This window comes from Nicotiana tabacum, chromosome 1, assembly GCF_000715075.1.
Source record: "Nicotiana tabacum cultivar K326 chromosome 1, ASM71507v2, whole genome shotgun sequence".
NCBI classification, from domain to species: domain Eukaryota; kingdom Viridiplantae; phylum Streptophyta; class Magnoliopsida; order Solanales; family Solanaceae; genus Nicotiana; species Nicotiana tabacum.
The window spans coordinates 45,564,952-45,580,345 of NC_134080.1; the positions used below are offsets into that span (position 1 = coordinate 45,564,952).

At 37.2% G+C, this 15,394-nt stretch overlaps 2 protein-coding genes across 3 annotated transcripts; both read left to right on the forward strand.

The window, feature by feature from the left end:
• The first annotated feature begins 4,131 nt into the window (after positions 1-4,131).
• LOC142162657 (uncharacterized) lies at positions 4,132-4,545 on the forward strand. Its single transcript, XM_075219093.1, has one exon. The coding sequence runs from the start codon at positions 4,132-4,134 to the stop codon at positions 4,543-4,545; it is 414 nt and encodes a 137-aa protein (XP_075075194.1).
• Positions 4,546-5,794: 1,249 nt separating this feature from the next.
• On the forward strand, positions 5,795-14,478 carry LOC107770853 (DEAD-box ATP-dependent RNA helicase 15). 2 transcript variants are annotated; one of them, XM_016590187.2, is made up of 13 exons: positions 5,795-6,103; positions 6,310-6,653; positions 6,775-6,910; positions 7,804-7,904; positions 10,178-10,350; positions 10,468-10,699; positions 10,805-10,923; positions 11,490-11,546; positions 11,628-11,812; positions 12,649-12,793; positions 12,890-12,973; positions 13,075-13,138; positions 13,692-14,478. In XM_016590187.2, exons 3-13 carry the CDS (start codon positions 6,795-6,797, stop codon positions 13,700-13,702), a joined length of 1,287 nt encoding a protein of 428 aa, XP_016445673.1. In that variant the 5' UTR covers positions 5,795-6,103; positions 6,310-6,653; positions 6,775-6,794; the 3' UTR covers positions 13,703-14,478. The 2 variants fall into 2 exon arrangements, with proteins under 2 accessions (XP_016445673.1, XP_075106569.1); XM_075250468.1 differs by lacking the exons at positions 5,795-6,103; positions 6,310-6,653; positions 6,775-6,910; positions 7,804-7,904 and adding an exon at positions 8,339-8,720 and having other exon boundaries at positions 10,076-10,350.
• Positions 14,479-15,394: the final 916 nt, after the last annotated feature.

Here is a 15,394-nt window from a genome sequence, read left to right on the forward strand (position 1 = left end):
TTATTAGTCTATTTTGTTAGTTAGTTAGTTGTTGTTTAAAGCTATATGACGTTGGCTGCATTTTGCTATATTATGGCATAATAATGGTTATGTTTATAATCAATAGTTGAAAGATGCGTTAGTAAAATCCGCTATGTTCACAATGTCGAAATATGGCGAATAATGTTGTATGCAATATCATTTTATTAAGTCCGCAGGTAGATTTGTTCTCTTTCTTAATAACAAATGGCCTAAGAATTTATATAATGCGAAAGTTAGTGTTTAGCAATAGTTCACATAGATTGAGAATCAAATTGGCTTTATTATATATATATATCCCAAACTCAATCATAAGCCGAATTCACAAGAAATAATCATGCATATTGTTTTAAGAACAAGTGATGTAGAAGGGGATTAAGCTTATATACTGTACTAATTTTAAGAAGATAAAATAGCCTTTGCTCTAAATAAAATAATGAAAAACTTTAAGAAGATAAAATAGCCTTTGCTGTAAATAAAATAATGAAAATTCTTCGAAAACATCTCTTCCTTTCATAAATCAATTTTTTTAGTTTCATACGCAATTCATTTTTTAGCACATACGTATTGCATTTACGAGAAAAATGATAGTATTAATTACGCGTTGTTCATTTTTACTCCATAAATACGAATGGTTTTTTGCGGAATATAATTCATAAAAATATATATATAATCTGTGGTTGACATATATATCTGTGGTTGACCCTCAATAAATTGAGAATTCTCTTCAAGAAATTTAGAGGCGTCTCAAATAATGATTTACCATGACCTTTCATATAAAAATAATATGGATGTAATAAACAATTTGTAAACAAATTTACACTACCATCAAGAATATTTTTGTGATTAGGGATACGTTTGCGTAATCTGATTATATTTCTAAAAGCAATTCGGATTATGCGTTCGCGCAATTTCGATCGAATATTTAATAAAAGGGATTTCTCGGAGAATATCATTATCAATTTCATAAAAACTCGAGATGTGAGGTTCACTACTTAATTATACAAAAAGGACGACGGTGTTCTTAATTTTAATTTTAATTTCGAACGTATGGTATATTTTTATAATAAAAATATAAAAAATATTATCAACCTTTTGTGTACACGTATGCGTGGCACGATTCTCTATGATTATAAAAGGTATATAATACGAATATACGTACGCGTGATTCGTTTATATAATTGTAAACAATCTAAACAAAAGCGGTAATAAAATCAAGTAGCAAGAAAAAGGGTATTTAGTAAAATCAAGATAATTAAGCCAAGAATAAAAACAGTTGAGCGACCGTGCTAGAACCACGGAATTCGGAAATGCCTAACACCTTCTTCCGGATTAACAGAATTCCTTACTCAGGATTTCTGGTTCGCAGAATAACAAACAGAGTCATATTCTCCTCGATTCAGGGATTAAAACCGGTGACTTGGGACGCCTTAAAATTCCCAGGTGGCGACTCTGAAACAAATAAACAAATCCCGTTTCGACTGTCCTTTAATTGGAGAAAACTCCCACGCACCCTCGCGGGCGCGGAAAAAGGAGGTGCGACAGCTCTGGCGACTCTGCTGGAGACAAAAGTGGAATAGAACAACCCCCGGGAATAAACACTTTCAAAGGGGGCTAGAGAGCCGGTTCGGTGGCTACCGATTTAGTGGCAGCCACATCGAGAGCAATTGCCTCGATGATAACTATCTTGGGATCGACCGCCTTAGTACCAGCGGCTGGTTGGGAAGATGAAAAGACAGCCTGTTGGGGAACTGAATTTGAAGTTTTAGCCATTGTTGGCTCGTAAAATTTGAAGGTTTGAAGAAGAAGTATAGAGATTTGGAAGAACAAGTTTGAAGGTTGAACAACGGGATATGAAGAATTTAAGAAGATCTGGGCAAGAATCTAAGAACAATTATGAAGATTTAAAGATCAAAAGATGAAGGTTTGAAAGAAGTTGATGATAGCTGGGAAACTCAGAAGTAAAGGCTTGGTCGAAAAGTAGAAAAATAACAAAAGGTAGAAGCTTTTATAGGAAAGTAGGCAACGCTTTGCATTCGAAGGCAACCAGCTGATGATTGACACGTGTTCGAAGCCAGAACGATGTAACTGATGGGATGTTTCGGCTCCTTCAGCGTAACGTACGGAGGAAGGAACCGGAGAACATCTATCATTTCCCATCGGTTCGCAAACCTACTCTTTGAAAAATGAGGGGACTATATATACACGGGTAAAACCGGGGCTAATGAATACCCCAATTTCCAGGTGAGGCAAACGAAGTGAGGACATGACCGCAAGGAATCAGAATCGAAGCTAGGAGCCTCTCGCATCATTGTCCGACCAATACACTTGCCCTCGAAGCTATCGAGACCACGCCCCCTAGGTCCGGTTCGAGCTCCAAGACCTTGAAGAGCATTACCAAACTACCATGCACGATTAACAAAAGGTCATGATATCCGTTTCCAATCGGATATCACGGCGTGAATCTCGGCCCGTATTAATGGTGAATTAGTAATTAGCGAAAAGGAAGATTTTTACCTTTTTTAGAATTGTTCTTAGGGTGAATCTCCCCTACTATATAAAGGGGAAGCTAATTATTCATTAGAGACATTGTAACACGCATATCAAGGCAATATACATTTGTTTCCTCTCCTTCTAAAGATTATTCTGAGTTCTTAGTTTTGTTCATAGCCCTTCCTAAGTGTTTGGTTCCAAATTGAATGCAGGTTAACTACTTGGATCATAACCGAGCCCGACCTCAGTCTTATAACTGGTTTGACCGTTTATTACATCTTTGATTTGTTCATTTAATGCTATTAATCACTTTTATTGAATTAATCCACATATCCTTAGGCCACAATAGCAAAAACATCAACTGTGTGAAAAAAAACAGCAAGAATTTTAAGTGTGGATTCATTATGCGCAACATATAGCCCTAGAGAAAATCGGTTGATACAACTTTTAGAGAGTTACCAATTTGTGCAGCATTCCAACACAAAACAAACAGATGGGAAGTATAGATGACTCAACAAAACAAGTTTGTAATTGATAAGTTACGCGATTATGGTTTTGATGATTTGTCAAACTTTGTTGAGGAACTAGAGAGGAACATGATGCATTTAGTTCCTTTACACCTGTTATGATATGATTTGTTGACTAGCCAAACGTCCTCGAGAAATCAGATAAGGAAACAAATACGGGAACAAATAGGATCAGTGCCTCAAATGTCGTACAGTCAACTCTTCAGCTGTAAAAGTTATTTCACTGTACCGACTAGCAATAGTATAGTGGCACAGTCGTTGCTGCTAGAGGCCAAACCAAAAGATGTAATGTCCCTATGGTTTCACACATGCTCTCTCATATATAAACAACATTATACAAGGGTTGACCTGACATTTGATAATCTAAAAACCTATCATCTTAAGTGCCAGCCACCAATGTTTCCTCCAGGTGCACTCAAGAACAACGCTGCTACAAACCAAGTACCATATCCCAACAATGAAGATGTCTTGAGTCCTTATGTTTATTGAGTCTTTGTCTTTTGTTCTTTACTTGTAAACCTACACGGCTTTCTAGAAGTATTTTGTAGGACATCATTTAACCTTATTGTTTTGGTTGTTTAACTAGAGTTAGTCAAGAGTGTTGCTTTGTAATAGAGTTATTGCAAATGACTTACAATAGAGTTACTTGTAAGGGGTGAGAGATTAATAGTTTAATTCCTAGATTGCAATAAGTTGTAATATGAAGTTTGCTCAGTTTAGTGGAGTTGAAATAACTGGGGTAGTTCGTGGTTTTTAATCCCTTGAGCAAGGAATTTTTCACGTAAATATCATGTGTTCTTTACTTATTGCTTGTTTACTGTGGGAACTGATATAGAATTTAGTTCTCTATACTGTTTGGTGGACCCTTAGTTTTTATTAATTAGTATGAGAATAGGTTCTTTCTAAAAGGTTAACACATAGAAAAGATCTTTATCATGGCTGCTCCACCAAACCTCGAGGAAGGATAATCGACCACGAGACCTCCAAGATTAAACGACAAGTACTATGGATGGTAGAAAACGAGAATGCATGACTTCATCATGGCCGAGGACTCAGAGCTATGGGATATGATTTGTGATGGTCCTTTATTCCCATGAAAGTTATTAGAGAGGGAACAAGGACTGTCCCAAAGACGAGAAAGGAATATAACGATGCTGATAGAAAGGCTGTTGAAAAGAACTTCAAGGAAAAGAAGATTCGTGTTTGTGGTATTGGACCAGATGAATATAATTGTGTCTTAACGTATGAGTGTGCAAAAGAGATCTGGAAAGCTCTCAAAACTGCCCATGACGGAACTACTCAGGTTAAGCAGTCAAAAATAGATATGCTTACCACTGAGTATGAGTTTTTCAAAATGAAGGAGGATGAGTCAATTCAAGATATACACACACGCTTCACCTCCATTATTAATGAGCTACATTCTCTTAGAGAAGTCATCCCAACAAACAAGCTGGTCCGGAAGATACTCAGAGTTCTACTAGGTTCATGTGAATGGGGTAACAAATAACTACATTTACAACAGTATCGACAAATTGTTATGTGGCACATTGCCAAAAATACTTGCCAAATAATTGTTGCTATAATATAAGGATGCTCAAGTTTAAGGTGTTCAATGTCTCATCATAAGTAAGTAAAAGGACCAAGTCATTCACTTTTTTTTTTGGATTAAAGGATTGCTTATATCTAGTAACTCATGGGAGCCAAGTAATATATCTTGATTGTACTCAAGTTTATTATCGTGTCACAAAAAATGTATAAGAGACAACAATAACAATAACAATAACCTAGTAGAATCTCATTAGTAGGGTTTGAGGAGGGTAGAGTGTTCGTAGGCCATACCCCTATCCTCGAGGGATAGAAAGGCTGTTTCCGGCAGACCCTCGACTCAGAGATAATAGATTCGTAACAAAAACAAAAATCAGAAAAGCAGTATCGGCTTCGTAAAAAACAGCAAATAAATGGAAAAGCAAAAAAAATAATAGTGTGAAACACAACAAAAACCGCTAACAGTCCTAGACAAAACACTATTAGACTAGCCGGCACAACGAGGAAAAATGCTCGGCTACCTCTAACATACAATCCTAATGCTCGATCTCCACACACTACTATCAAGGGCCATGTCCTCAAAAATCTGAAGTCGCGCCATGTCCTACCTGATCACCTCGCTCCAATTCTTATTATGCCGCCCTCTGCCTGTTCTCATACCTGCCAAGCATCTAGGCTCCTCATTCCGAATCTTATCCATCCTAGTGTTCCTGCACATCCATCTCAACATCCTCATTTTTGCTACTTTCATCTTCTGGATATGTGAAATCTTGACTGGCCAACACTCAACCCCATATAACATGACCGGTCTAACCACCCCTCTATAGAACTTACCTTTAAGTTTCGGTGGTACATTCTAGTTACACAGGACTCCAGACGCTAACCTCCATTTCATCTATCCCACTTCGATACGGTGCGTGACATCCCCATCAATCTCCCCATCTCCCTGGATAATTGACCCTAGGTACTTGAAACTCTTTCTCTTAGGGATGACTTGTGAGTCAAGCCTCACATACCCGGTGTATTTTTATAGGTGAAGTTTGAGGAGGGTAGTGTGTACACAGACCTTCCCCCTACCTTGTGGAGGTAGAGAAACTACTTTCATTAGACCTTCGCCTCAAGAAATAGCATTTCAAAGTAGGTTCAAAAAAGAAAAACAATAGTGTCGCCAATCATAAATGCAATCCTTACAAACTTTAATTTTTATTTTCGGAGAATTTTTAACTTCATGACACGAGTGACTTATAGGGGTTTTCTTCCAAGTATTAAGCTTGAGACAAGTAATATGCTTACAAGTTAGAGTCTCCACTCAATCCAGACAGGTTCTGGCAACTGTTTGTCAAACAGGATCTCGAAAGGCAAGCCACGGAAGTATTGCTCTGTAGGGAGTAAGCACCTACTTCTCTGGATATATGATGAAAATGGGGGCTTCAACTGTGATTAACTCTAATATTATTATTGAAACTCGGAATAAGAGTTGAATACAATTTACTTCTTGATTTATAGAAGTCTACTATGAGGTACTTTATTGAAAGTCAAAATGGAATCTTTTTGCTTCGTCTATGAAAATTTACCACGAGTTTTTCTATATTAACCCAAAAAGGGATACCTTTCTTGTGTTATGGCCTATGGGGCTCTTTTTCTTAGACTAAGCGCATGATTATTGATTACCATAATATTGAATGTCACAACTCACAAGGGAATCTTCTTTTCGTTATTTGCAAAGGCTTAAAATAGCAAATTTTACGAAGGTCAGAAGGGAATCTCCATCAACGGAAGAGGAAAAGGACTTTTTTTCAGAAGATATTAAAAATTTAAAATGTCCAAAATATCCCCATAGTCTAAGCCGACTTGGTACAAGTTCGTAAAAGGAGCCAAGGACAAACTCGTCATCAAAGTTTTCAGCATCTCGTCAGTTATAAGCTGCCCTCGAAACCCTATCACTCCATGCTCTCGCATACGATTTTTGTTTTTCCTATTTTTGTCCTAACATTTTTTCTGCAGACGCTTCCGAAACCCTAGCCCTAATTTCCCCGACCAAGATCCAACTTTTCTCTGAGATTCTGTAAGGTAAAAGCAACTTTCCTCTCAAATCTCTGATTTTTGTGCGCATTTATCCATATTTTATTTAATAGTTTACTTCGATTTTAAATTACTGATATTTTGTGATTGGATCTGGCGTATTTTGTAGTAATAGTTCATAGCAAAAGAATGGGAGAGAACAAGGAGAACGATGCATATGAAGAGGAGCTGCTCGACTATGAAGAAGATGATGAAAAACTCCCTGATTCCGTCACCGGAAAAGTCAACGGCGATTCCGCCAAAAAGTGAGATCTTCACGCCGATATTAAATATTTCTGCTTTTTCTAACTTGTTTACAGTGGAAACTATTTTCTTTAATTTTAGGCTTACGTCAATGTTTTTTATGGTTTGTTGTATTTCTTAGTAGTATTTTGTAAAATAGTTATGAAGCCTATGTTCATGCGTTATGGTTTGGCCCTACCTAGTTAGTTGATTGAAATTTATGCTTTTATGCTTTTGTTTTCCGTATTTTATGTTGGGTAAGCTACATGCTTGAGAATTTTTTGCTGCCTAAAAATTACATTTTTTTTGGGATTCTGTTTTTTTTCCTGCTTGAAATAAGCCTATATCTCTAATATTTTTATTTGTCTGTATTATTGATATGTGTATAGTTAAGAATCAGAGGTTTTTATGACCTTTTCATGTGTTTTGTGTCTGTTTATTGTAATGGAATCGAACTTGCCTAAATAGAGTGGAATAGATATTGAGGAATAATATAGCCAAACTTAGCTAGTTTGTGATTGAGCCTCAGTAGAGGCAGTTCATTTTTTATATTTTAGAGGTTAAATATTAGTATTGAAAAGAAGCAGGTCTGAGTAGATTGAAATATCAAGGATTCAGATAGTTAATTCTGACTAGTTTGGGTGGAGGCTTAAAGTGATTGATGTACATTCTTTATCTATGTTCTTGTTGACAATTTTTTTTTTGGGTGTTTGCTCTATGAATATTTCGATGGTGCTGGGATAGTCCAATGTCTATCTGACACTTTTCAAACTTGTCAATTTTTTTGTTGTATTTTCTCAATCAGTACTTAGGGGGTGTTTAATTCTCTGACCCCCTTTGATCTTCTTTGTCAAGCATTAACTTTTGTGTACTTTGAATCAAGTATTAATATTATGGTCTTTTTTGGTGGATGCAGGGGTTATGTTGGTATTCACAGTTCGGGTTTCAGAGATTTTCTTCTAAAGCCAGAGCTATTGCGGGCTATTGTGGACTCTGGGTTTGAGCATCCTTCCGAAGGCAAGTTATCTTGTACCTGGACATGTTTTCCTTCCTAACTAAAATTGTCGATTTCAGTACTTTCCTGTAAAAAATTGATAATAAAATCTTTGAACTTATTTGCGGTGGCCTGTTCTAAGCATTCTCTTCCAGCAGTCTTACCTTCTTTTTTTGATAAGGTGAAGATTTTATTAAAAACATAATCAAGCTGATACTGTGAAAATACAGAGATAGTGCTGGCTTAAAAGCATTAAAATCCTAAGCGGTCTAGCATGTCCAGCATATTATGAAAATCCATAACAACATTTCCATCTTTCCAATAGTACAAATAATATAGACAACTATATTTCACACATTGCAGCTGCTCCTTCTTGCTTTCAAAACACCGATTATTTCTTTCTTTCCATATCGTCCAAGCTATACTAAGAGGAATATCTCTCCATATTTTCTTTTAGGATGCTTCTGGACGTGCAGTTTCCCAGCACTCTAATATATTCCTGAACTTCTTAGGACTTGCCCAAAGGATGCCAAAGTTAGCCATGAACATGGACCACATCTGCCAAGTAAATTCACAATGCACAAAAATATGGTCCACAGATTCACAAGCTTTCTCACACAAGTGGCATTTGCTGCAATTATCCAACCCTTTCTCATCAAAATTTCTTGAGTCAGATATGCTTCATGGGCTACTAGCCTACCAAAACAGGCCACTTTTGTTGGGACTGTAGTCTTCCAGACCATCTTCCAAGGCCACTTTTGTGCTTGCACCGGCTGAGCAGCACTTAGTTTTGCAGAGTGAACTAACAGTAAAAGAACCTTCTTTACTAGCTTTCCAGAGTAGGCTTTCTTCTTTTTCTGGCCATAACACCACTGATTGCATCTAGTGAATAAATATATCAACCTCATGCATTTCTCTGTCAAAGAGATTCCTTCTGAACTGGAAGTCCCAACCTGTATCAGTAATTATATCAGCTAAGAGGATTTCTGGATTATTGGCCAATCTGTACAGTTTGGGAAATTGAATTTTGAGCAAACCAGAACCATCCCAATTATCTTCCCAAAGTCTGATCTTTTCCCATTGAGCACCCTCAAGCCAACGTACATGTTAAATTTCTCCCATAGGTTACAAATCTATCTCCAAACAGCTATTCCATATGGAGTCTTCACTGTTTTAGGTGCAAAGAAGCACCTAAAACATTAAAATCCTAAGCGGTCTAATAGCTTTACCATATGGAGTCTTCACCGTTTTCTACCACTGCTTTCCAGGGAGCTTTTTTCCCATCATTTAACCTCCATAGCCATTTGCATAGCAAGCGCTGATTGTGAGCTCTAAGATTTCTAATTCCCAGACCCCCTTCTTTCTTATGTTTTCACAATAAGCTAATAAGTGTGTAAAAATAAATACACGTTTGCTTCCGTTTTCTCACCAAAATAATGCTACCGTTGGTATGTGGGCAAGTACAAAGATTTAGGATTTACGGTCGAGTACAAAGCATATTCCGTGCTTTGTTTCCTCTTTCCTTAGAATCAAGCAAAAAAGGAGGGGGGATCTTTTGTGCTGAATAGAAGAAAAAAGTTATGATAACATGGATCATATGTGTTCTATGCCGTGTCCAATTCCTTTTAATTGAAAAATCAGTAGATGCAGAATTCTATCCTTTTGGCTTGTTTAGCTTGTGTATGGATTGGTGTTAGATTTTGAACGCCTCTAATTTTAACCTGGCTGGACTGTGTTTCTCTAATTTTCTTCTTTTGCCCATTTGCACATTTAGATATCCAATCCAGTATGCTTCTTTGCTAGTTGTAAGAAGTTTATAATTTTTTTTGAGTAAGACTAATGTTCGTTGGAGTAAGAGGAAGGTCATAGAAACACTGGCATTTTAGCTTTGTGAGTCTCGTCCAATTTTCCAACCGAACCTTTTATATAGCCTGTTTTCACCTTTATGCACTTGTGGGCTCAGTCCTTTATTTTACGTTGAGCTTGTAGCTTTCTATGTAGCAAATTAAACATCTTTCTTTATTAAGTGTGCGTATGCAAGTTATCTTTTATTATTATTATTGTTGTTGTTGGTGTTGCTATTGTTATTGTTGTTATCATCATCATTATTATTCTCATTTTTTGTTCTCCTTAAACCATAATATTCTTCTTTCTGGGTTGTTCTTGACAACTTCTTTCTATCTTCTGTTTTCAGGTAAATTACTCCTACCACTAGTATTTTGGAGATGTACAATGGTAAAATTTTTAAACTGAAACTGAGGTCTCGTTGGCTCCAATGTATTTGGTTCTTCATCAGTGCAACATGAGTGTATTCCACAAGCTATTCTGGGAATGGATGTTATTTGCCAAGCTAAATCTGGAATGGGGAAAACCGCTGTTTTTGTTCTTTCAACTCTGCAACAGATTGAACCTGTTGCTGGTCAGGTTGCTGCCCTGATTCTCTGTCACACTAGGGAATTAGCTTATCAGGCATGTATTCTATCTGCAAGTTTTCTGTTTTTCATTCATACGAGGTTAAATGATGTCTAATTTGCTAACCTGACAAAAAAAGATGTTTAATTTGCTAACTAACTACACTATCTGCAGATCTGTCATGAGTTTGAGAGGTTCAGCACATATCTGCCCGATATCAAGGTTGCTGTTTTCTACGGTGGTGTCAACATCAAACTCCACAAGGAGCTGCTGAAGAATGAGTGTCCGCATATTGTCGTTGGAACTCCTGGAAGAGTACTTGCATTGGCAAGAGACAAGGACCTGTCTTTGAGGAATGTGAGGCATTTTATACTAGATGAGTGTGACAAGATGCTTGAATCACTTGGTATGTCTTACCTAAGCTTTTTGTTACATAACTTTTGCTGCTAGAATTACTATCATCTTTACTCTTTGGTAATACTTTTCTTAAGTACATCTGTTGCATGCACAGACATGAGGAGAGACGTGCAGGAAATCTTCAAAATGACTCCTCATGACAAGCAAGTCATGATGTTTTCTGCAACTCTCAGCAAGGAGATTCGCCCGGTTTGCAAGAAATTCATGCAAGATGTAATGTCCTGTGGCCAGTTCTTGATTTTAGAAGTCTACCATTTTTCCATTATTTCAGCTTTCTGCAGGGGATAATAGTGTATTTTTTTGGTATAACCATTGTCTAAACTTAATTTTACTGGGGAAGTGAACAAAAATGAGGTGTCTTTGGAGCTGGTAGCTGTAAAAGCTGTGCTTTGCAGCTAATTTTTTCCATTAAGGTTGTAGTTCTATGTTTTCTTGGGTTTGTGTGTCATCTTTGTTCTTCCATGTTCTTGCCCCATAGTTAAAGATGTAAAGAGGGGTGGGAAAGATCTTTTGTGTGGAAATGGATGTCAGGAGGGTGGGGATGTTAGTGGAGAAGGGTTAATCTGGGAGGTTGATGCTTGGAGTCCTACTGGAAGCTTTTGGGTAAGCGCTGGGTAAAGGCACGTTGAGCATGGGGGACTAGTTGGGTGCTTTTACTCTTAAGCTGCAAGGAGAAAATTCACAGATGGAGGATCTTCATCCATCGTTCATTTCGTAATCAGATTCCCTTAGCTCACGAAGCTCCTAATATCCTTTACTATCACGTTTATTCCTTTCAGCCAATGGAAATTTATGTTGACGATGAGGCCAAGTTGACCCTGCATGGACTTGTACAGGTACATTATTGAAGCCTAATGTTTTGCTGTCATTTCATTACTTATCACAATCTTCCTGAAGTTGCTTCTATTTGATGGCAGCACTACATCAAATTGAGTGAAACTGAGAAAAACAGGAAGCTGAATGACCTGTTGGATGCTTTGGACTTCAACCAAGTTGTTATTTTTGTCAAGAGTGTGAGCAGAGCTGCAGAGTTGAATAAGTTACTTGTGGAGTGTAATTTTCCATCTATCTGCATCCACTCTGGCATGACTCAGGAAGAAAGGTCTGTCTGACTTCTGGTTCAACTTCTTTTGATGTTAATTACTTATGCACTCGAGGGTCGTTTGGTAGGGTATAGGAATAGTACTGAATAGGGTGTATTAGTAATGTTGGGATTAGTAATGCTAGGATTAGTAATGTTGGGATTACTTATGCTGAGATTATTTCTTATCGTTTATTTGGTTTGGTGTATTAAAAATAACATGCATTGCATTTTTTTTTTTAAATTTTTGTTTACAAAAAGACCCTTCATGTATTAACCTGCGTTGCAAATCTTCTTTGGAAAAGGTTTTAAAAGGACAGTTTTGTTACATGCTTATCCATGTATTAAAAACCATGGTATTGCAATGCCATGGTTTGCTATGTATAATAGTAGTACTGAATAAGGTTTATAACTAGGTTGAAAAACACTATCAAATAAGGATTAATAATGCCAAAGCCAATACATGTATTGTTTTCTCTGATACATCCTACCAAACGACCCCCCAGTGTTTACTCAATGTGAATAATGATTTTAATAATTATCTGTAACCATGAGAAGTCTAGTATCAATGAGATTATCAGTTCCTCGACAAGATTCCATTTCCCCCCTAGGATTGTGGTATCGGTTGTGTGGTATTGGTTGTGTTAGAAGAACAAGGTTCTGTAGCATTTTTCTTTAATGCTTTGCCCATCTTTTCAAATCTTCCTTTCTTCCCTTTGGAGTTATTTGCTTGTGCATACATTTCATCTGATTTCTTGAAGGCTACCGTGTTTGTGTATTAGAAGGGATTTGTGCTGCTGTTAACATCTTTTATTTGCATGTTATGTAAGCTAATTCTTCCCTTGTCTGCTTGATAGACTGACACGCTACAAGGGTTTCAAGGAAGGGCACAAGAGAATTCTTGTGGCGACTGATTTGGTTGGGAGAGGCATAGACATTGAAAGGGTGAACATTGTCATTAACTATGACATGCCAGATTCTGCAGATACTTACCTTCACAGAGTATGTCCTATCTGTCCTGGAACTCATTTTTTTCAAGTTCTGAATTCTGATCTTGTCCAAGTAGTCTTATTGTTTAATCTTGAATGATAATGATAGGTGGGAAGAGCTGGTAGATTTGGAACCAAAGGCCTTGCCATAACATTTGTGTCCTCTGCATCAGATTCTGATGTTCTCAATCAGGTTGAGAGTCAGATTTCCACTTTCTTTCTCTTTTTGGCTGTATTATGATTTGTAATGCCATCCGTAGTAACATCAGTTCCTTATGCTTACACCTACTGTAGGTTCAGGAGAGGTTTGAAGTGGATATTAAAGAACTTCCTGAGCAGATTGACACTTCTACATACAGTATGTCCTTGATGTTTACTTCTGAAGTTTTGTTGGCTTTTTTCGATGTTTTCTTTTGTCTTCTTGTTGCGAATCTGATTGTGAACATACCTGCAATGGCAATGAGAAAAGAAACTTCTTGGGATAATTCCCGAGGCTTTGGTTCAACGAAAAAGCTAGTACGTTGCAGGACATGTGATTGGTACACGTCACAAGTTTGAATGCTTTGGTATTTTAGTGGAGAGTGTAGAGGTGTGGGCCATATCCATTTCGAGATTTGAATAGCGAATTGCTCGTTCATAAAAAAAGAAAATTTTCAAGTATATTTCGTACTCCATATCCTGGAAACCCTCGGTGCCTATTAGGATTTGCATGACTTCTGTAGGAGTATGTTTCCTGAAGTGGTTCGTGATATGGTACAGTAATGGTACAAAAATAGAATCCTAAGATGCAAAAATAGAATCATAATTCATCTTAAAATTCTATTGCTTTTGAGATATTCTTGGCATTATGTGGTTTATTTATTTGATCAATTTTTTCCGGGAGCTCACACTAGCATATCTTGTGTATACAGTGCCATCTTAGTGGGTTGAAGCCTTCCTAGCAAATGTTGAAGATTTGCTAGAAGATTGGGAGTGGCGGTGAAGTTTCTGCTTTATGCAATATGGTTGAATATTGAACCAGTTAATTTGAAGAATTGTGGGGAGACTTCCCCTCTGCTTTGGCACTTCTGGATTTCCTGTACCCTTATCGAACCTATGCTGTTCCTACATTAGCATGGAAATGTCTTAACATTATGATACCTAGTATTGTAGCTAGTACCCAAATGGATTATTCTGCTTTAGTTGTTTCTTCGTACTGCTGCTAGCTAATGTTATTGTGGCTAGACTCTGTTCAAAGTTTCTCGAGTTATCTTCCTCTGAAATCGTGCCTCTGCAAAATGGTGTGGCAGCTTGGTGAAGGTTTAGTATCATCTGCAGTTGCAGAAATTCATTGGGGATATCAATTTGGAATTTTTGGTTTAGTATTAACCACATGAACTTTGGTGAATTTTTGTTAGTACCATAATCGACCTTATGGAGGAAAGCTCAAGACAGGTTGAGCATTATATATGTTCTGGGGTTCTGCTAAGTCTACCTGTTATCATATTCTGGCTTAGCTTGAAGTTGTGTTGGGAGTTATTTATCTTGACAACTAATGTTTTAGTGTCCTTGTAATTAGCTATCTTTGTAGACTTGGTAGTTGTGAGTTTGGTTAAATCGACTTAAAATCTATGCTCTTTATGCTAGTTTTCTATTTCTTTAAGAATTCATGTTCAAAATGCTGTCTAACTGTTCATGTCAATTAGTTTATTGCATAAACGATGTTGCCTTGTTCCTTTGGTTAAGTTCTTTTGGCATTGTTTGATGTCTTTTCATTTTTAAACAAGTTAAATGCAAACCGACATTGTTTTGACTGTAAGTCGAGTGATGGTAATTCCAATATCAAAAGGTCGTTATGTTTTAGTTATTGCTGTTTTAACTTTTCACCAGATCAATTAGAATTAAATGAAAAGCTATCCACAATAAATGACGCACATTCAGAATCACCAGGCCGTGTAGTTCGATGGTGCCTGTTTGACCAAATCACTTGACGTAGCAAATTTTGTCCAAAGGCCAGGTAAAGCTCTGGAAAAAGAGAACTTGTTTCGTCCGTGCATTCCACGAGACACAGCCTCTGATCACGAGTTTGTTATGGAACGTATGGTCCAGATGCAGATAATCCATGAAGAAGAAGCCCGATCGAAGCAAAAAAGCCCGGCCCAAGGCCTACAGCCCATTCCCCTCATCCCTAAGGCTGCCAATGCTTAATTTTCGGTCTTCTAATCGGGAGCTGAAAATTGCCAATGTTCCGTGAAACCTAGAGCATTGTCAATGTAGTTGATGGGTTTATGTTTGAATTTGATTCTGTTGAGTGATAAAGATGGTGGACTCTTTGTACCTCTACCTGATTGCAAATAATGTTTTCTCATCAACATATTTTATGCTATTCGGAGGCTAGTTTGGCGTTCTGCTAAATGTTTTGTCTGGTTTCCTCATAATATATGTAAAATACATATCAGGATTTAGATGCAACTGGTAAAGAATGAATGGGTATTGAATCTTACCCTTTTTGTTTTTGGTTTAAAAGTAGCGAGTTCATTAAGGGTATTTTCGGAATTTCACAAATAGTTACTGTTTATTGCCGTTGGGATGGTAGACAATGTTTGTTTCCGGAAGTGTATTACACGCAATGGGA